A 21,754-nucleotide genomic window follows, 5' to 3' on the forward strand; every position below is an offset into this window, starting at 1 on the left:
AAGATAGGGTGTTAACTGCAAATGTGCCTAATCAATACAAAAAGGGGAACCCTTCGTTTAGGGGGTCAAAAAGCACTTCCTGGATTGCAAATTAATCGGAGATGTTTCCTTTTCGATGTCATGTATTACGTCTTCTCTGAATGCAAGTTCTGCCGAGAAACTTGGAGCACAGGTTGATGATGATACCCAAACAACAGTTATTACTATTAATAGCACAGAAGAAGAAGTTCATATTTCTATGGCAATTTTTGCCACTGTTAGGGAAGCTAATCTTACTTAATTTTGTTTAATAAAAAAAGTTTACCTATCCTTGACCGACAAAAGTACCCATTTTAAGTTAGAATATAAGAATTCATCTAAAAAAAGAATTAGAAGATGAGAAGAAATGGTTGCCAAAACAACAACTGCAGGCATTGATTCATCTGGTAAAAGATTTCTTGAGAAATAATATAATTCATACCAGTAATACTTGAAAATTTTGCTTCATCAGATTTTGAGAACTAAAACAAAAAAGAACAAAAAAAAAATTCAAACTCTATTCTACAGCTACATGAAAAAAAAAAAAAGACTATTGTGCAAAAAAATACAAAAACAAATACTCCAACCCATCTTCACAGGTTGGAGAACAAGTATGATACACAGCAAAGGTGCCCCGTTTGTGCTACTTGAGACCTTGTGATAGCAGTCAAAACATTAATAGTCTGTACCACCTGACTTCAATATACAAAATGTCACCACCACTAGCAGGCATGCGGAAATAAACATTAGACTCCAGACTGAACATAGAAACCATCATCAAAACATTGAATCACATGCATTTTTCTCCTCACTCCTGCTTTTTGGGTTTCTGAACCTTCACATAAGGGAAGAATCCGAAAAAGTGGACAATCCGAGGCTCCCACCCCAGTTGCTGAGCTCGGCAAAACATTAAAAACGTGTTTGCAAAGTATGAGTTGAATCCCATTAGAACATGCCACCATGCATGACCCTGTGGGTTAATATACCAGTGGGAGAGTTTCTTACAGAAGACGCGGTCGAATAACCAACAGAGAGTCCCCAGGCTTATTGTTGCCACAAAGAGCTTTGCCAGCCGCTTAGCAGAGACATCCTTAGTCTGTATATAATATTTGTACATCCGAGGAATACAGAGAAGGCAGAGACCAACGTAATGGACCCTGAATCCTATTCCAAAACGCACCAGTGAATGGACAACAGCAAATATAGCACCATATAGGAAAAGGAAAGTAGGCATGGTACTCCTATAATGCCAGTCTGGTGAGTAAAGAACATATAGGTATAACAGCATTTCCCATACCATTGGTGTTTCATCACTCTGCTGTAGACTGAAAGTTATTTAAATGGTCATCAGGTAAGTATGATGAATAGGAAGTCCATATCAGAGGTAAGCAAGTTCATCATCAAAATGATTAAGCACCAAACATGCAGAGTAAAAGATACAGATTATGTTGAATAAAATCATCACCAAGCTAGATAGAATAACAATGAAGGACAAATTTGAAAGATTATCAATATTTGAGAAGAAGAGACAGATTAGGAAAAGAATGGAACCGAAGAGAGCTAGTTGCCACTACTGCAAAACATATAATATGTGCTCTATAGAATGATGACTTTTCAAAAATTATCATTATGATCAACTTTGTCTTGGATGAAAGCATACAAATCCCTGATACACTACAAGAAAGCCAGAACAAAAAACAATGCCAACTGCAGTAATACCTCCTATTATTCATCCCATTCAGCTAGACTACACCACCAGAAACTCAGATTATATATTTTTAGCTCTGCTAGGAATGAAACTACGGAATTCCTTAAACCAAGTATGATATCCACTACTATGGTTTTGTAACTGCACATCCAGTTTCTCAAAAGCATGGTTAAGTCAACCTAATTTGAAAGCTAACCTTGTTTAGAGCACCCGGTTGGAATGAGGTTATCAGAAAATTGAATTTACCATTTTGCCCATGACAAGACTTTAGTTAATACTCCTGTCATTTCCATCACAAGCCAAGAAGATGGCTTTGCCCTCTTCTCCCACCGAGCTCTCATCTTCTCCCCACTCCCATCACCCCTCTTCTCCTGATACAAGCCAGTAGCACCACCTCTTCTTGCAACACAAATTACACTAAAGGACAAAACACAACAAGCACAGATATGTGTAAACAAGAACCATACTAGAAACTAAAATGGCCTAAATCAATCCAAAAGGTTCCAGAGGAGCGCAAGTTTGAGAACAATAAAGTCAATCATAATTTAATACAAGAAATTACCAGTTTGCATGAACCTTACTGATAACAAATAACACACTAAAAACAAAAGGGGAAATGTGTGATATTCCTTCATATAGAGAGCATTGAAGCTCATTGGTCCTGTAGCAAGCATGTCAACCCTATATCAAGAAATATCTCCCCATGCAAATTTATTATGATTATCTCCATCCTCTTCTCCACACTTGTAGTTGTGTATGGTTTCTTCAAACCAGAGAAAGTTTTGAAGCAAGAGAGGTGTTGCTATGGAACGAAAGATCCTCATCATTAACATTCTTTTTAGTCGGAAACATCAGTTTCCATGCATCATTGCTTTTGTTTAAAACAACAGTAAAGTAGAACTTTACTAATAATACTGACATATATGAAAGAATCTGATGAATATATTATCACAATAATTTTGTTTTACAATATCACCCAAACTTATAAAAAGATGTAACTTTGGAGTTGATTAAGTGCTGTGGCCGAAAGAGAAAGAGGATTTCAACTAAAATTATGCCAAAACATACAAATTAATCATATTCATAGCATAGGGTTAACCATGCAGAAAGAAAAGGTTCATGATGAACTCAGCGTTCGCAATAAAGGTAATACTTTCAACAACTCATTGTATAACCAAAAATAATTGGACATAGGGTTCCTACTTTGTTGTTGTCTCCTTTATGTCACATGTTTCATCAGCCCTAAACTTGTCGATAGTCAACTAACTATTGCTGCATTCAACTCCTCAAGATATTGCGTATTAAGAACACACATCATCTGGGACCATAAAGCAGTGAGATATGGTAAAGCAAATTGGGAAACTTACTGATAAACTAAAAGAATTCTCAAAGAAAGAAAAGAAAAACCACCAAAATCAGCTTAGCAGCTTTAGGAGATCTGTTCTTTATCCCAAGCACCTCAAATCTAACTTGCAATTTCAATATCTAGGATAGACTAAGAATGCAGATGTGGTGTCCACATAAGTTAATAATTTAAAAAAAAAAGGAAAAAGAAACTTGTATACAACAATCCCTATCTTCTATCCTATTTCATGTAAACAAATAAAAAGTTGTTCTAGTATAGTACATCATGGAGGGAAAGAAAACATTTTCATGTTGGATGCATGAAGAATTTATAACTAGTATATTGGAAAGTATCTCATTTTTTCCATTAAACTACATAGCTTGTCCTTAACGCATAGTACATAATGAACAAAAGACAAAGCCAGGATCATTTACTACAAAAATGAACTTACACGTGTTGTAATGTGGCATGGAATATCACGCTCCCAGTTGCAAGTATCATATTGGATATATGTAGAACGCTAAATCGCTTCTCAAACCTTTGCCGCAGAGCATTTATAAGACCAATGAGAGCCAATATAATGCAAGGAACATTTGATATGGTATTGTAGAATTCTGCAATGTATGAGGAATGGGTATAGTTCTCCTCACACAACTCAGTTGTGGATGTAACAGGGCCCCAAAAGCTTGCTACAACTGAATCAGCCATTCTTGGGATTTAGAAAATTCTGAATTTGAGATTACATAAGGAACCGACCTCACATCAAAAATCTGGTGCTAAATCATAGAACTACAAAAAAAAGAACCTGCAAACATATAATAGCAACCATGATTCAAGAAGTCATCTAGATAAGCTTGCAAGAGATAGTGAAATCTACAGACCAAAACTAATAACATAAACATAATAATTACTAATTCATAAGACAAACTTACATAACACTCCAAGACAAACAAATATTTGTGTTTCATTCTCACCTACATCCCCCTTACTGGAATTTGCAATTACTGATCACCTTGTTAAGGAAAACTCATATGTTTATGGACAAAGAGGCAGAATTATCCTTAAATGTTTAGGCATCAACATGCATTAAAGGACCCTTAGTTAAATCCACAAGGGAAAAATGGTGATTAACAACAAATCAGACTCATTCATTCTAATACAGTTCTTTCCTTAGTGGGCAATAATAATAAGACAACAAGAACCTAGCCCTAAGGAGTGTAGTCCCAATAAATAAATAAATAATCTCAGACACACAAAGACACAGTAAGTTCCATGATTTGTCTGATTCTGTACTGGCTTGCACATATGTTACATGTGTTGAATGCACAATATAAATACACAAGGATAATCCACAAACTAATGTGGCCATCTAGTTTGATGTAAGATAAATAGTCTCCTAAAAAGCTGCTAGAGCAAGTCATCTGCCATAAAATCCCCTTTAAGAATGTTTTGAACTAACATACAAATGTAACAAGATAACATCTCAGGAACTACATACTTTTATCCAAAATCCAAAGATATGTGGGAAAAGGGGAAATGGAGGAGAAAAGGCTCATGAGAGAGAGAGAGAGGTTGACATGCTAAAACTTACTCCAGAAATGAACATGCCTCAAAACTTAAGAAACAAGAAATTTACAGAAAAAAAAAGAAATTCATAAAAGTCCAATTAATGCATGTAGTCCACAAAATCTAATAAAAAAATGAATACTGTACTCGGAAAATAGCAAGCTATTGGACTGCACTAAAATTCAGCATCTCCAATAAATTCTAAATTCAGGGTCCCCATATACCAATATATTGTGCAAAATTCTAAGGCAGGCAACACCTAGACTGTCTTAAAAGACACCTGAGAATCCAAGATTCTTCCATCTAAGGCAGGTGCCTAGGCATCAGGCAGCCCTTTTTTATTTTTTGAAAACAGAGGTCTACAAGCTATAATTAATGAGCCATTATATTTTGCCAAATCTTTCCTCTGTTAACTTTATTTATTAGGAATTTATCTTTACATCAACAAAATGCCTATTTGCAAGGAAAATACAAGAATACAAAGAATCCCAATCTCTGGCCTGCTTAACTTAAGGGTCAAACTACTAACGACTCTATTGACAGTACGACAAGTATACAATCAGTACATTAAGTACTTAAGACTAGAAAAATGCAGAGGTGAATCATAACACCACAGAAACAACATAAGAGATGATGCACCTAATCTATCCTAAACTAAAATGCCAGTTAAAGTGTCAGCAGCAACTTCAAGTTGAATTAGTATCTTCAGAATAATTCTTTATTTTATTTATGCAAACTCCAAAACTCTACAAATATGTTATAAATATTCTCCCAATACATGTTATATACAGAATGTAGACTTCTAAGATACCAAAGGATCACAAAAGCAAATATACGCAATGGAACTAATGCATCTCTTGGTGGGGCAGCTCAAAGAAAAACAAAGGAACAAAAGAAAGAATTTGTCAATTCAAAACTCTCCAAATATGAGAGAAAAAAGTCTAGTTACAAAAAAAGGAAGAAGAGAAACAAAAAAAATATTGAAATTAGAAAGAGGGTAAAATAAAGGGAAAAAACAAGTGGTTAGAAAGATATATCCGCTTTTATTTAGTTCCAAACCTTAAGATGGAGAAAGATATTATAGAAGCAGAGAACGAGGTAGTTGAAAGATAAATCACTTCTATTCTTGGATTCAATATTAATAAGAGAGGACCCACTATGCATAAAGTAGGTCTTGGACACTTCGAAGTTCAAACTTACTAAAAAATTGACATAAAAAAATACATGAACAAGAATTGCCATGCCAAATGCATAGGGCATGTCAACCTTGGCTCGGCATGGTACATATTACTAACACGTGACATGCCAAATTGGTGTATCGTTGGTACACTGAATAGTCTTGACATATTAATAAAACAGTTTTTAAGCCTTTCTAGGGCCTTAAAATAAGTTTTAAGGACTCAAATCTTCATCACTAGACATCAGTATAACACACGTGATTAGATTCTAATCTCCTAATTTTTCTTCGGATGTTCTAATTTGGGGCAAATAGCTCCGAGAAAGTTAAAATTTTCCTTTAACTTATAAATTTAAAGTATAATCTATATAGATCAAGCACCACAATGCAAAGAGATATCAAAAGGGATAAAATGACCCCAAACTAGATTTGTTTAAATTTTTTTTAAAAATATACTTTCCTAGTGGCACGGTTGGTATAGGTGGCTATGGGGTTGTACTCCCCGTATCAGTGCCCATAGTTCAGTGGCATGATATGTATCTGCCCATGTTGACAATGCCAATGGGCATGGCAATCCATGGGTAGTTAAACCCACAAAACAATGCCATATGGCATTACCAGCTTCAAGTTTCCAGAACAATTAAAACCCTAGAACAAACCATGCTGACAATATGATCATGGTTTGCTGTATACTATAAGAAAAACAGACCAAGAAGAAGGCAACGAAAGCTATCAAGAATCCATCTCCCAACCATTTAAAAACTGAAAGCGAAAAGGATAAATTTCTCCCGTTCAACAAAGAATCCAATATACTGAATTCACCAAAGATCTCGGAAGAATCTCAACAGAAACAACCAAGAACGCCTAAAAAGCTAGAATCTTCCAAAGGGATCACCACGAGAGCGAGAATCCACACAGAAAGGCGGTAACAATCTAAATTTATTCATCTAAACATCATATACTGATCACAAAGGGATCATACATTTAGGGTTTCGGAAAACAGGGAAAGAGTAAGATCGCACCTTCGGCCCTATGATTGCCGCGATTGGATCGGGGATGGAGAAAGAAGAGCTTATTAGTGACTCGTTAGGGTTTGAACTTTAAAGGTTGAAGAGTGAAACAGCGATCTGCAAACAAAAAAAAAAAAAGGTTTTCGATTTGAGAGTTTTCCCCTTCCTTTACGTTCTCGGACCGAATAATATTGTCTGACCATAATGCCCTTCTACCGATAAAAAGAGGAGACACCTATTTCGAAGAATACTTTGCAGTGTAAAATATTGAGTTTAATAATATATATAAGACTTAAAGAGGTCATATAATCAAACGTGGCTTCGATGTCTTTCACGAATCTAAAGCAAAAGAAGCTATAAATTTTTTTTTAAAGGCTGTAAGCGTAATTAATCAGAGACTATTTTGAGAACTAATTTAGGGAAAAAAAACTATTTTCCAAAAGAAATATATTTGCAGATTAGACCTTCGTGGTTCGTGAGAATCCGCGCCAAACCGTTGGGGGTCATTTTAGAGAAAAAAATCGATGGCTCTCGTCTTCTCCATGGCTCTTCCCTCTCTTACGCCCACCGCTCCCCATCCCAAAACCCTAACACTAATTGGTACCACGAGGAGACTCCTCCTCTCTACCTCCTCCGCCGCAATCCTCCTCTCCTCCGGCCGCCTCTCTCTCGCCGCCGCCGCACCTCCTCCTCCTCTTGCGGGCTTCTTCGAGATCCCTGGTTCCGGTGGAGTCAAAGCCTTGGATCTCCGCGCTGGGTCTGGACCAACCCCAATCGACGGCGATCAAGTATGCAAACTAATAGAACTACTCCATCGATCAGTTTCGCTTCTCCTTCGTTCCATTATTCATTCGATTAAAGATGAAGGTCTTTTGCGTGTAAACCCTTGTATATTTCATATTTGCATGTGTATCATTCAGACCCTATAATAATAGAATTTGGGTGGATTTACTTTTCGATCTTAGTAATTTAACAGACTAAAAGACATAAATAGCCTTTAACTGTAAGGAATGTACGTGAATAAGAATCAGGGTATTAATGCCTTTTTATAGTAAAGTTGACGAAATCGTAACATTAACAGTAGGTGCTTTGACTTTCAAGCAAAATAGCAACTTTAGGAGGGTATACACGCAAATTAGAGATTTTAGATGGGAGAAGCTGTTATTTGGAAAGGTGCAATATTTTCTGCTTAATCTGATATTGTCTGAATTGCAACAATTGAGGTCCTTCATTCTCTATTGTAGTTGTTCAAAAGTATATGTGAATTTTTCTTTTCTTTTCTTTTCTTTTCTTTCTGTTGTATTAGCTTATGATACGATCACGCCTCTGGCTATGGAGCTCAACCAGCTTGATACGATCACACCTTTGGCTATGGAGCTCTGATACCAGCTTGATATGATCTTCTCTTTGGGGCTAAGGCTCTGATACCAGATTGATACGATCTCTCCTTTAGGGCTAAAGATCGATCTTTTCTAATTCTCAGATCTGGACTAGATCTTGCATGGAACTTTAAAATAAGATCCCGAAATATTCCGCCGTCGGATCGACGTGAAATTTTGATATGTTTTAGGCCCGAAAAAGAGCTTTCCAACAAATCAAGTTTCAGGCGAATCGGAGTTGGGGATCTCGAGATATCGTTCGTTTAGTGGACAAACGTCAGGATGCTCTATTTTGGATCCCTGGATGGAGGCACGAGATCCTAGGTAATGGTGGATGGTGGTGGACCGGCGTTAATGTGGTGGCACCGGTGAAAAGTGATGGTGGAACGGTTGTGGTTGATGGAAGGATTAGGGCAAGTGTTGGATAGATTGGACGAATGGGGAGAAGAGGGCCACCCCTAAGGGACTAGGGTGATTAGTCGGACGAGGGAGGTTAGAAGCGGCGTCGCCGGGGATTGAGAGAACGGGAGCGAAGAAGACGAAGGAGGCAAGGCAAAACTCAATCTCAATAATCAATAATAATTTTGGTTGTCCTACACATCCTTTTATAGGCTAACCAACAACTCACATTAACCCTAAAACACAATTTTCGCCGACCGCGTCCGAACTCGCCGGACCGCGTTCGAACACACCGAGTTCGCTCTTCTGGATTTGCGAACGCGATGCAAGCGTTCGAACGCGCGATCGAACGCGCCTGTCGGTATTTGCGAACGCGATGCAGGCGTTCACAGTGCGTTCGAACGCACAGTACATTCTCTTCACCACGTTCACAACCGCGTTCGAATTCACTCCACCCGCGTTCGAACGCGACTTATAGAAAACTTATTTTAATAGAAATTAAACACTAAAACATGAAATAAAAATACTCCTAAAGTGAATCCATGCTCGAGACGACGTCGGTGAAGTCCGAATCGTATCAGCTTAGTTTCATGTTATGTAAGAGCTAAAATAGGTTAATATCTAGATTTGTTAGGTCAATGTTCAGAGTAGGTTGTGTACTTTAAGTTGAATGAGTAACTAAAAGAAATGAGGAAGATTAATGTGTTGTTCTGAAATATGACAACTTGCTGAGGCTAAAATTGGTGAAAATATCAGCAAGTTGACACTAAGATGAAGGTTTCAGGATTTATATGGAAAGTAAATGTTTAAGTGCACCGGAAGTATTCTTAGATCTACTTGGGTTTAGAAGAGTTGGATCCTCTCGGATATATACCTGGTTTCTGAAGCAAGCATTTGAAATAATTATGGTCATATCATTGTGTCAAGATACAGAACTCAATACCCAAATCTACTGAAACCATGCAAGTTTTCTAACTTTCTTTGCGGAATTCCAGATTAATTCTCTTGTTATCCTCCTAAGTTAGGAGGAATTTTGGTTTTGTAAGTAGATGCTAGACAGGAGGAAAGCTTTCATTCTCAAACTCTTTTGTAAAACAACCTTGAGTTTTGCAATAGATCTGTTGCGACTTCTTTCCCATTTAGACAATGAGTTGTGTAAATTTTACTGTACTCTACCATCTTCTTTAAATATTCTTTCTTCATGTTGGAGTAAGGCATTTTAACCTTTATTTCTCTTTTCTTTGTACTAAAGGTTGCAATTCATTATTATGGAAGATTGGCAGCAAAACAGGGATGGCGCTTTGATTCCACCTATGATCACAAGGATGAGATGGGTGAAGCTGTGCCATTTGTCTTTTTTGTGGGATCAGGAAAAGTAAGGAAAGAAGCCCTGTACTGTTTAATTAGTAAAGTTCTTCTTGGAGTAATCAGTTTAAGTGTCTCTTAAGCTACGTATGATTCGTTTAGTAGATGGCGGATATGCTCGCCGTTCTCTTTCTATATATTAATTGTTTTTTATTAATTTTTGGAGTGGAATCCTTTTCCTTTCTGAATTAAACTTTTTGTGGTCACATAATAGGTATTTTGATAATGCATGTAATATAGGTCTTTAGAGGTTCCCAATGGTGGATCGTATATCTCATATTGTCAGGTGGATAGAAGTAAGAAATGAGAGGGATTTAAAGTTTACTTGAGAGATAAGACATTTAATGTATTCCAACTAATTCATGAGCAATTAGTGTTTCTGATTACTAGATGCACAGTGGAAGAAATTAAGTATTATCGAAGATTAACAACTTAAATGAGATTAGTGAGATATGATGGACAATACTTTCGCTGGACATGGCTAATCATATGCAAATAAGTCTTCTATGTGAACACTGCTTTTATTTCCAGTGATCACGGCTGTGGACTTATCACCTTCTTATTGTTAAAATCATTTATTTTTGAGATGCTGTGTTCTCTGCACAGAATAAATTTGTGGGAGTTTCAAGTTCAGATTAAGCACCATCTTCATATAGGGTTGTAGAGAGTATTTTTCTCATTTATGCTGTGCACGGAAAGCAATGATTCTTTATTCTGGTTCTTTTATATCCTCTATTATTTCTTAAAACTTTATGGACACTACACATCAATTGAATTGATTTGTAGGTTATATCAGGAATTGAAGCAGCGGTCAAGTCCATGAGTGTGGGGGGTATCCGCCGTGTGATAATTCCACCATCACAAGGATATCAGAGCACATCGCAGGAACCTATACCACCTAATGTACTTGTCCTGGTTCTCTGAGAGATTATATTTATGACTCATTCTGAGTTAGAACAAAAGGGATTCTTATTGTCATATATATATATATATATATATATATATATATATATATATATATATGTGAGTTAGCTATGCAGAGTTTCCTAATGTCTTGCTCTAATATGCAGTTCTTTGACCGGCAGAGGTTATTCACCACCATTTTCAATCCAACTCGCCTTGCTAATGGAGAAGGTTCTACTCTTGGCACGCTCGTCTTCGACATCGAACTTGTCAGAGTAAGGCAGCCATAAGGGCCTCTATTTCTTGCTTCTGTCCACATTGCCGAAGAGAAGATGCACGGAGCATTTTAAAAGAAGCACCTTCAATTATGAACACCAAATCCATACCATGATACATAAGTGAATGTGAGTATAATATATTTTTTTATTTTACTATTTATAACAAGATTTGTGGTGGATCCTATAGGATTAGAACAAAGTCCGTTACGAATTCCAAATATTTGAGAGTGAAAATTTGCCATAGAGATTGGCTTCTTTGACACAGTCCATGAGATCATAGAGAAGATTTCAACTGTCAGATATTATTACAGTGAGCAATTTGGCATCCTTGAAGGCTCCCACATCCACCTCGTCGTCAATGAGCTTGTGGTCGAGAATCATATGAAGGAAGAGGTCTTAGCATTGTCGTGTTAATCTTGGGGTTGAGCTTGATCAAATGTTATTTACTATAGTTTCTATATTAGCCATACAAAGAATTACTAAAGCTCAGAGGGCAGATAGGTGATCCTTATTTCACATTATTATAAAGTTCTGAGTCACTTGACCACTATTTCTCTCCCCTGTTTGTAGTGGATACAATATCTGTAACATCGTTTCAGTCGAATGAATCAATAATTAGGATTCTTGTATATTTTTCTATGGAAGTTCATTAGGTCTTGTGAGAACGTATCAATATAAGAAGTTATGTATGTGGAAAGCTTGTGCAAATGATACTGCTTTTGCTTCTGTAATAGTTATACCGCTACATACTGTGTAATTTCAGGAGACGTTGCTAGAAAATAATAATAATAATAATATTATTATTATTATATTTATTATGCTGGAAAAAAATGCAGGAATTTGTCATGCATGTTATTGTATACCTTAGTTTTAAGAGAAATTTGCATATAACACCCTGTCTTTTAATAAATTATAGTTTATTATTTACAAATTAAACCCTATGATTTAATGAATATGTGCAAAAAATACTTTGCCGTTAGATTAGTTAGTTAAATTTAATAAAATCTTGTAATTCAGTTAACTATACTAAAAAATTATGAAAAATCCTCAACCGAGTTATTCCAAGGGCATTTTAGTTATTTTAGAAATAAAATATCTATACTTCTCACAGTGTTAGTTCAAATCTATCACAGAGTATTTTTTGCATATATTAGTTAAATCATAGTGTTCGATTTGTAAATTATGAAAATATAGGATGTAAACTATAATTACATTATAAACATAGCATTCGCAGTGTGACAATGCAACAACGGTCGCTATTTGATGACTCGGATTTGCAGCTGTTCTCGTGCAAGATGTCAAAAAATCTTAATCTACGACTACTTTTTATTTTATTTTTAATAATGTTAGGAATCTGATGAGAAGGAAACAACCGTTAAATTCATCGTTTCCTCCTAGTATTGATGTCGTGGAAGCATCGGATTCCCTGCATGCTGGTCCAATGTTTTTATCACTTTCCATAAAGTTGCTCTCATCTTCTTTGAACCATCATTGGCTTTATTAGTTGAGAAATTTCTATGGGACAACTTTATTAATGTTTAACATCGTGTATATTCTACGATTAAGGTATATTTGATACTCTTTTTTCTTTTTAAATTTCCTGTACCTATCTAGCATTCCAAGTTCAGAAATCATTAACCTTGATGATGATCAAAATAACATGGTATGTAGCCTATGCTTTTGAAATGAGCAAATGACAAGCTAGTTCATGGTTGCAGATGATTTATTAGTAGGTAATGTATGTTACTATCAACATATATATAGATTTTTGTCTGGCGTATTTGGACCAAGAATGATTCCAGCTCTATATAATTCAATAAAGCGTTGTAGTGCTGTACACAAAACTTTAAAGACAACTGGAGAAGGAGATAGATTACGACAAAACTATTCTACGTGACCGAGTGAATAGATAAATTTGTCAGCAATACAATTCGCTTTGAACTTGTGTTCCTAGTTATCTCAAGCATCAAGAAGAGAGGAAATATCATCCAAGTAGAGGAATATTTAGACGATGCAAGTTACACTCCTTCATATGGCCAACGTGATCATCTTATCCTCCTTCCACACGCCTACACTAATTAAAGAACCGAAAGCGAAAGCTACTACCGCCTTCTGTGTACCTCTCAAAAGATTTATCACCAGCGGTCCAATATCTGATTGACAGAAAACAAAAATTACTAAAGCAAATATTCTGACGTACAAACCATGAGGTGAAACAACTAACTGTGTCCTTGGAGTAGAAGGAAAGAAGAAACGTGAACGAATAATTACGTGGAACTGACTCAGAAAGTGAATCTGAGGCATCTTACTTTGGTATATAAATAAGGGTAAAGAAGAGCAAAGGAGAACAACCTCATCAGAAGCAATTGAAGGCAAAAATGAATCATCACGCCCATGCCGCGCAACTCAACAGCTCGCACTGGAACGGTTCTGACAAGATCGATAGCGTAAGTTGAAACCAAAGATGTTTGGAATTGGAGATCTGTTTACTATTTCCAATGTCAGTGGTTTCATGTTCTTTCCATAGATTTTCAGTTAAGAACGTATGTTCTGAAGACATTCTTGTTCTGTGCTTCTGCCAGTTTTAAAATCCAGCAAACTAGTGAAGTTCTCTGATCCTCACAGTGTGAAAATATTTAGAGATGCAATTTTGATTAATTGGTGGTGTGATAAATGTGCAACTTATTTGTTTTAATGATACAGGAAAATTTGATTAAGAAACATGGTGAGACTATCCACATATCTCCAAGGGCCTTGACCATAATATGGGGCAATAGTGACAGGTTCTGGAAGTGGGTCAATCTCAGTGAATCGAAGTATGAACAATACTAATGCAATATTCGATAAGAACCTAGCAGCTTTGATACCATATTAACTCGCCAACTACTTAAGCGCCCTTAATCTTAACAGATTCGTTCTTAATTACTCCTCTCGGTTGTTTTTTAGATTTGGAGAGGGTGCAGAGCTCATTCAGGTGTCCTGGATTGAAGTAACTGGCAAGGTGGAGGTAAACAAGCTATCACATTCTACGACCTATGACGTCATCTTCCACATCAAATTCAAGGATGATGCATTTGGGTGGCACCACACCCCTGTCATATTTGAAGTGGTAACACCAGATGGCAAGAAGAACAGGAAGAGTGTAGTCTTGGAGACATACAGAGAGAACAAAAAATTGCAAGAGATTAATGCTGGGGATTTCTACTTACCCTCAGGCCATCATGCCAAGGAAATTGTGAGATTTGGCATGTATGAAGTTGAAAGCCAGTGGTGGAAGGGTGGCCTAATTCTTGGAGAAGTTGAACTGAGGCCAAAGAAAGCGTGAGAGTCTTCCTCAATTTTCACTTATCACGTACTATGATACTATCTTATGGTCTATTTAATGGAGTTGTCTTCTTCTTCTTATGTTCATTTTGTTTAAAAATGATTGCATTTGTGTGAGAAGTAATGTACCTTTTGGAATGTACCAGAAATAAAAAGTTGTACTAATAATCACCATCTTGTTTTATTGGAGAGGAGTAGAATAGATATGCAATGACCACCTTATTAGATAATTTCCTCCTGCTGAGAGAAGAAAATAATAACAAAAATCCAAAGTGGCTTAGCCCAAGCCTTGTGGCTAGGCTGGCCTGCGCTCATTCCGGCTGAGATAGTTTTGCCCCCTTTTCCTGAATTATTTTTAGTGAAATCGGTAGTAGCTTAGTTTTTGCCCTAAACTAAGGGCCTACGACTAAGGTCTTTAATATGCGGTGACGAATAATTAATTAATTATTTATCAAGTAATGGGAAAAATGTACTACCATTAGATCTATTCTCTCTTTTAGGGGTGTGACAGTACATATGCCAGCGAGTGAACCTAATGTATGATAAAGTGTGGATCTAGATCGATGGGCCTAATGACATGCGGGAGAGTCTGATCCATACTAACTAACATAATTTAATGCTTGTCTCTTGATATATATAGAGATAATTGAAGATAAAAATATTATTCATACATTATATGTTGGGTTGATGTTTTAGTATGAATATACATATCACACAGTGATGTGAGAATTTGTTCATTGGATTTGTGAAATGCGTCTAGGAAGGGTTCCCTCCTTACTAATCATCTATCCTCGAATGAGAGGTTCGCTTAGTAAAGAGAGTTGTAGGTTCGTAGAAGAGAATTAGAGTATGCGCGTTACAAAAGGCAGCCAGCCAGTTCAATCCTTTTTTGGTGAGGGAAAGAACGGAGAAAAAAAAGGAGTTTCAAAGTGGTCCCATCCGATAGGGCTTGAATAGTGATTTCCTAATCAAAAGGTGAGAATTTGCTACTTTCAATCTCTTCAAGTTTATTTATGGATGCATGCATGCATAGCTTCAAAGGAGGGTGGAAAGCAAGAAGCCCACACACGCAGAAGTTGGTGGGGGCTTCGATGTCATGGCATTCTGCGTCTGTTCCTGGATTGTCAGCCAAACCTCTCTTGAGGTTGCGATGCGTATCTAAACAATTAATGGCTGCAATCTAATATCAAATGATTGCTATATATTTTAATCTCCATCAAGACTTGTTTGCTCCATCTCTTCTTTACTTTGTGAACGTACCCGACGACTAAATGGTTATTTGGTTGGAGATTTTTATAAATATAATATCTCACTCAAAAATTATTATTTAGTTTGGTGTATCAAATTTTAAAAAAAAATTTGATTAGACTCGCTTTTTGGCACCCATTTAATTCAAATGAAAGTCAAAAGACTATAATCTCAATCGACATGTGTCCACTCGATCTTTCCTTTACTTTGTCGACGTACCTGACGGCTAAGTTTCTTCAGCAGAGAACTCGATTCATCTGAAAACTAGATTGGATTAGCTTTCGATGATCTATATCTAGATTGGATTAGCTGCTGCAAGATTAATCACGAAGATCTATATCTAGATCTAGACTGCAGCTAAAACAATACTAGTCTTGCATATATTATCGTTCAGTTTCATTCTACTTTTTAGAAGTGAAGTGCTGTTTACTTGGTTCGGTTAAATGTCATCTCCTAAGCTATCTTTCCAACTCGGTGGAGAAAGGGTTGGATGATTTCAATTTGAACGGCACAGCCGACCTTTTCTCTGGTTCCACAACGATTATTTCTGAAAGTTTTATTATGGACTTTGATAATTTAGTACTACTCAAAACTCTCGAAAGTGTTATTCTGTTCATAGATGGGATGAATCAGTTCCAGTTTTGATAATTAATACCACTACTGTTACAGCGATGCATGAACTTTTAAAGCTCTCTCTCCACCTGCCAACGAAGAGAAGTGACAGTTTTGAAAAATGAGAAGAGAATTTCATTATCTTTTCTACGTCGGCAATTGATTCTTGTTAGTGCTGGGCTCTATTGTCACCTTCTATATCTATCTCATCTTAGTATATACCTACTATGATGTGCACAATCTCAACTTGACTAGTTTTTCTCTTCCGATATATAATAATAAACACAGAATAGGAATCTCATAAAACAACCATTCACGTTGTTTTAGAAATTCTGGGTTGGTATAGTAACAGTATTGATGTCGTCAAAGCATCGGATTCTTGTATCACTTTCAGTCAAGTTGTTCAGATCAGATCCTTTCAACTATCTCTAGTTACTTAGTTGAGAAATTTTCCCAAGTGATCGAGAACTTTATTAATGTCTGACATATCGTAAAGTCTAAGATTAAGGTATGTCTTTGCTGTGCTTAATTATCTAGCATTCCAAATTCAGAAATGAACCTTGATGATGAAAATTACGTCGTTTATGTCCTCCTATACCTTAATGGCTAATGAGAAAATTAAAGAAGGGAAAAGATAATAATAATAATAATTCCAAAGATGATATTGCTTATTCCATGCCCAACATGTACTGCCTACCGTACATGCATCCCTTTCTGCAATCCAATGTATCGGGATGTTATCTTAAAGATTGAGTGAATAAATTTTTCGAGGATACGATTAGTTATGAATTTATTCTCAAGCATAATATTTTTCACACGACTCTTTATTAGATTTTTAATGTCGGTAAACGTGTACAACATATTCTAAGTGTTTCTATATTTGCACACGACCGTTTTCTGTAAGTTTTGATATGATTTGAATTGAAAACTTTGGAGATTTAGAGCAGAAAAGTCGCCGCGTTCACAATATATTTACAGCACATTCTTATATATCCTGTAGGCATTCACACATACAGAGATGATGTGCTGGTCGTTCGAATGCACTTTATAACTATTATTAGCACGTCCACATGTATAGAAGTGCATATTTTGTCGTTCGGACGTGCTTAGAAAAATAAGTTGTCGTGTTTTAAAGCACTCGGACAATGTTTGAATGCTCCTACGTAACTAGCAAATTTTAGAGTTACATAAGACCTGATCTGACTTAGATTTGACATTATATTTATAAGGTATATAAGAATTGGGATGCTCTAACCATACACAGGTTGGCTATCGCTTTTGAAGTGAAGTTTTCAAGAAATAACGTTCGTTCATCGATCAATCTGTCTAATCTTGTACACATTAAGGATTTAGTCTTAAGGGTCACTAAGACAAAAGATTAATTTTGATAGTTATTAAGATTGGAGATCGATCATGGGAAGCAGTTAACCAAAGTCGTAGGGATTGAGTCAATTGACGAATTGTTTTGTATGTTAGTCTTGATAACTGGTGCAGTTAATTAGCAATTGGTTTAATCTGAGTTTTGATCCCTGGTTGAATTCTACGTCAAAAATTTTGGTGTTCATCTTATTTTACTTGTTAAATTCTATTTTACATATTTATTCATGTAAAGAGTTAAAAATATTGCCTAGAGTTTAGATATATATATATATATATATATATATATATATATATATATATATATATCGGTGTCTAAGTATTTTCACTCTTGAGACGACCGACATAATCTTATCCGCTCGGACAGTCAGACATGCGTACACTATACGAGGAACCACACAAAAGGCTAAATGCCTTGTGCAAACCTCTGAAAGATTTGTCATAGTGGTCCTATATTATATTGGCACCAAACTTCTTTAGTAAAAGAAAGCGATACTCGCGTATACGCATAAGGTAAACGATTTGAACGCATATATTCTATTGAAAAAAAGAGAAGGCGAACAGCATATTTTTGTGGGAATGCCTCAATCCAAGGCATCTTACTTTGATATATAAACAAGGCTAAAGAAGAAGAAAGGAGCACAACCTCATCAACCAATTTAGGAAGCAACTGAAAGCAAAATGAGCAATCACGTCCCAGCTCATGAGCAACTCAACAGCTCGCACTGGAACGGTTCTGACAAGATCGATAGCGTAAGTTGAAACCAAAGATGTTTGGAATTGGAGATCTGTTTACTATTTCCAATGTCAGTGGTTTCATGTTCTTTCCATAGATTTTCAGTTAAGAACGTATGTTCTGAAGACATTCTTGATCTGTGCTTCTGCCAGTTTTAAAATCCAGCAAACTAGTGAAGTTCTCTGATCCTCACAGTGTGAAAATATTTAGAGATGCAATTTTGATTAATTGGTGGTGTGATAAATGTGCAACTTATTTGTTTTAATGATACAGGAAAATTTGATTAAGAAACATGGTGAGACTATCCACATATCTCCAAGGGCCTTGACCATAATATGGGGCAATAGTGACAGGTTCTGGAAGTGGGTCAATCTCAGTGAATCGAAGTATGAACAATACTAATGCAATATTCGATAAGAACCTAGCAGCTTTGATACCATATTAACTCGCCAACTACTTAAGCGCCCTTAATCTTAACAGATTCGTTCTTAATTACTCCTCTCGGTTGTTTTTTAGATTTGGAGAGGGTGCAGAGCTCATTCAGGTGTCCTGGATTGAAGTAACTGGCAAGGTGGAGGTAAAGAAGCTATCACATTCTACGACCTATGACGTCATCTTCCACATCAAATTCAAGGATGATGCATTTGGGTGGCACCACACCCCTGTCATATTTGAAGTGGTAACACTAGATGGCAAGAAGAACAGGAAGAGTGTAGTCTTGGAGACATACAGAGAGAACAAAAAATTGCAAGAGATTAATGCTGGGGATTTCTACTTACCCCCAGGCCATTATGACAAGGAAATTGTGAGATTTGGCATGTATGAAGTTGAAAGCCAGTGGTGGAAGGGTGGCCTAATTCTTGGAGAAGTTGAACTGAGGCCAAAGAAAGCGTGAGAGTCTTCCTCAATTTTCACCTATTATTACTATTCCATGGTCTATGTAATAGAATTGTCTATATTTTTTGAAATGTTCATTTTATCTGAAAAATGATTGCATTTATATGAGAAGTAATGTACCTCTGGGATGAACCAGAAATAAAAAAAAAGTAAAACTAATGAGCACTATCTAGTTTTATTGGGGAGTGTAGAATAGACATGTAATGAGTACCTTAGATAAGAAAAAACCAAGGTGTTTGATGCAATGAATCTACTTTGACATTATAAGATCTGGAACAAGAATTTAGCTTAGCTTTTGAGAGTGAAGATTTTGATCACACATTTGCATACATTGTTGTCTAATTATTTGGCTGAAATCTGCAGTTCATCCACCACTAGCAGAGGTATTGAGATGGACCAAGACGGCAAAGCCAGCAAAGGCTTTTGGGGAAGGTGTATATATATATATATATAATTTCTATTCTACAAGTTGATGCTAATTAACAATGTGAATATTAAAAATTATGTGCTAACTTAGTATTCTTGTTCTGCAGAATCTGTTGCCGCTGAGGTGCTTCTGAGGCTAGGAGTGACTTGTGTGTTAAAGTATGTGTGTACTTGTGTATGCTTCTTTACTTGTTGTATAAGATGTAGTACTGTCTTTGTTCGAGTTTGCAGTATCTGCTTTTATGCCAAAAAGACCAATTCTTGGAGAAGTTGAACTGAGGCCAAAGAAAGCGTTAGAGTCTTCCTCAATTTTCACTTATCACGTACTATGATACTATCTTATGGTCTATTTAATGGAGTTGTCTTCTTCTTCTTATGTTCATTTTGTTTAAAAATGATTGCATTTGTGTGAGAAGTAATGTACCTTTTGGAATGTACCAGAAATAAAAAGTTGTACTAATAATCACCATCTTGTTTTATTGGAGAGGAGTAGAATAGATATGCAATGACCACCTTATTAGATAATTTCCTCCTACTGAGAGAAGAAAATAATAACAAAAATCCAAAGTGGCTTAGCCCAAGCCTTGTGGCTAGGCTGGCCTGCGCTCATTCCGGCTGAGATAGTTTTGCCCCCTTTTCCTGAATTATTTTTAGTGAAATCGGTAGTAGCTTAGTTTTTGCCCTAAACTAAGGGCCTACGACTAAGGTCTTTAATCTGCGGTGACGAATAATTAATTAATTATTCATCAAGTAATGGGAAAAATGTACTACCATTAGATCTATTCTCTCTTTTGGGGGTGTGACAGTACATATGCCAGCGAGTGAACCTAATGTATGATAAAGTGTGGATCTAGATCGATGGGCCTAATGACATGCGGGAGAGTCTGATCCATACTAACTAACATAATTTAATGCTTGTCTCTTGATATATATAGAGATAATTGAAGATAAAAATATTATTCATACATTATATGTTGGGTTGATGTTTTAGTATGAATATACATATCACACAGTGATGTGAGAATTTGTTCATTCGATTTGTGAAATGCGTCTAGGAAGGGTTCCCTCCTTACTAATCATCTATCCTCGAATGAGAGGTTCGCTTAGTAAAGAGAGTTGTAGATTCGTAGAAGAGAATTAGAGTATGCGCTTTACAAAAGGCAGCCAGCCGGTTCAATCCTTTTTTGGTGAGGGAAAGAACGGAGAAAAAAAAGGAGTTTCAAAGTGGTCCCATCCGATAGGGCTTGAATAGTGATTTCCTAATCAAAAGGTGAGAATTTGCTACTTTCAATCTCTTCAAGTTTATTTATGGATGCATGCATGCATAGCTTCAAAGGAGGGTGGAAAGCAAGAAGCCCACACACGCAGAAGTTGGTGGGGGCTTCGATGTCATGGCATTCTGCGTCTGTTCCTGGATTGTCAGCCAAACCTCTCTTGAGGTTGCGATGCGTATCTAAACAATTAATGGCTGCAATCTAATATCAAATGATTGCTATATATTTTAATCTCCATCAAGACTTGTTTGCTCCATCTCTTCTTTACTTTGTGAACGTACCCGACGACTAAATGGTTATTTGGTTGGAGATTTTTATAAATATAATATCTCACTCAAAAATTATTATTTAGTTTGGTGTATCAAATTTTAAAAAAAAAAATTTGATTAGACTCGCTTTTTGGCACCCATTTAATTCAAATGAAAGTCAAAAGACTATAATCTCAATCGACATGTGTCCACTCGATCTTTCCTTTACTTTGTCGACGTACCTGACGGCTAAGTTTCTTCAGCAGAGAACCCGATTCATCTGAAAACTAGATTGGATTAGCTTTCGATGATCTACATCTAGATTGGATTAGCTGCTGCAAGATTAATCACGAAGATCTATATCTAGATCTAGACTGCAGCTAAAACAATACTAGTCTTGCATATATTATCGTTCAGTTTCATTCTACTTTTTAGAAGTGAAGTGTTGTTTACTTGGTTCGGTT

The 21,754-nt window shown here is 36.3% G+C and overlaps 4 protein-coding genes across 7 annotated transcripts; 3 read left to right on the forward strand and 1 right to left on the reverse strand.

Annotated features, from left to right (window-relative positions):
* Positions 1-433: 433 nt before the first annotated feature.
* Positions 434-7,426, reverse strand: LOC140793996 (alkaline ceramidase-like). Of its 2 annotated transcripts, XM_073145802.1 has the most exons (4): positions 7,289-7,426; positions 6,837-6,941; positions 3,523-3,876; positions 434-1,343 (listed from the first exon to the last, which is right to left on the reverse strand). In XM_073145802.1, exons 3-4 carry the CDS (start codon positions 3,777-3,779, stop codon positions 827-829), a joined length of 774 nt encoding a protein of 257 aa, XP_073001903.1. In that variant the 5' UTR covers positions 3,780-3,876; positions 6,837-6,941; positions 7,289-7,426; the 3' UTR covers positions 434-826. The 2 variants fall into 2 exon arrangements, with proteins under 2 accessions (XP_073001903.1, XP_073001904.1); XM_073145803.1 differs by lacking the exon at positions 6,837-6,941 and having other exon boundaries at positions 7,289-7,422.
* LOC140793997 (peptidyl-prolyl cis-trans isomerase FKBP17-1, chloroplastic) lies at positions 7,349-11,779 on the forward strand. Of its 2 annotated transcripts, XR_012110045.1 has the most exons (5): positions 7,349-7,612; positions 9,855-9,977; positions 10,754-10,870; positions 11,038-11,274; positions 11,460-11,779. XR_012110045.1 is itself a non-coding variant. In XM_073145804.1 (4 exons), exons 1-4 carry the CDS (start codon positions 7,349-7,351, stop codon positions 11,158-11,160), a joined length of 627 nt encoding a protein of 208 aa, XP_073001905.1. In that variant the 3' UTR covers positions 11,161-11,779. The 2 variants fall into 2 exon arrangements, 1 of the variants encoding a protein (XP_073001905.1); XM_073145804.1 differs by having other exon boundaries at positions 11,038-11,779.
* A 1,658-nt stretch (positions 11,780-13,437) lies between these two features.
* LOC140793706 (uncharacterized protein PHLOEM PROTEIN 2-LIKE A4-like) lies at positions 13,438-14,643 on the forward strand. Its single transcript, XM_073145359.1, has 3 exons — positions 13,438-13,595; positions 13,852-13,964; positions 14,095-14,643. Exons 1-3 carry the CDS (start codon positions 13,527-13,529, stop codon positions 14,471-14,473), a joined length of 561 nt encoding a protein of 186 aa, XP_073001460.1. The 5' UTR covers positions 13,438-13,526; the 3' UTR covers positions 14,474-14,643.
* Positions 14,644-18,304: 3,661 nt separating this feature from the next.
* Positions 18,305-20,247, forward strand: LOC140793278 (uncharacterized protein PHLOEM PROTEIN 2-LIKE A4-like). 2 transcript variants are annotated; one of them, XM_073144667.1, is made up of 5 exons: positions 18,305-18,462; positions 18,719-18,831; positions 18,962-19,336; positions 19,706-19,774; positions 19,876-20,247. In XM_073144667.1, exons 1-5 carry the CDS (start codon positions 18,391-18,393, stop codon positions 19,889-19,891), a joined length of 645 nt encoding a protein of 214 aa, XP_073000768.1. In that variant the 5' UTR covers positions 18,305-18,390; the 3' UTR covers positions 19,892-20,247. The 2 variants fall into 2 exon arrangements, with proteins under 2 accessions (XP_073000768.1, XP_073000769.1); XM_073144668.1 differs by lacking the exon at positions 19,706-19,774 and having other exon boundaries at positions 18,962-19,360; positions 20,085-20,247.
* Positions 20,248-21,754: the final 1,507 nt, after the last annotated feature.

The sequence above is a fragment of the Typha latifolia genome, chromosome 8 (genome assembly GCF_019914945.1).
Source record: "Typha latifolia isolate L0001 chromosome 8, TyphaL0001v2, whole genome shotgun sequence".
Classification (NCBI taxonomy): Eukaryota; Viridiplantae; Streptophyta; class Magnoliopsida; order Poales; family Typhaceae; genus Typha; species Typha latifolia.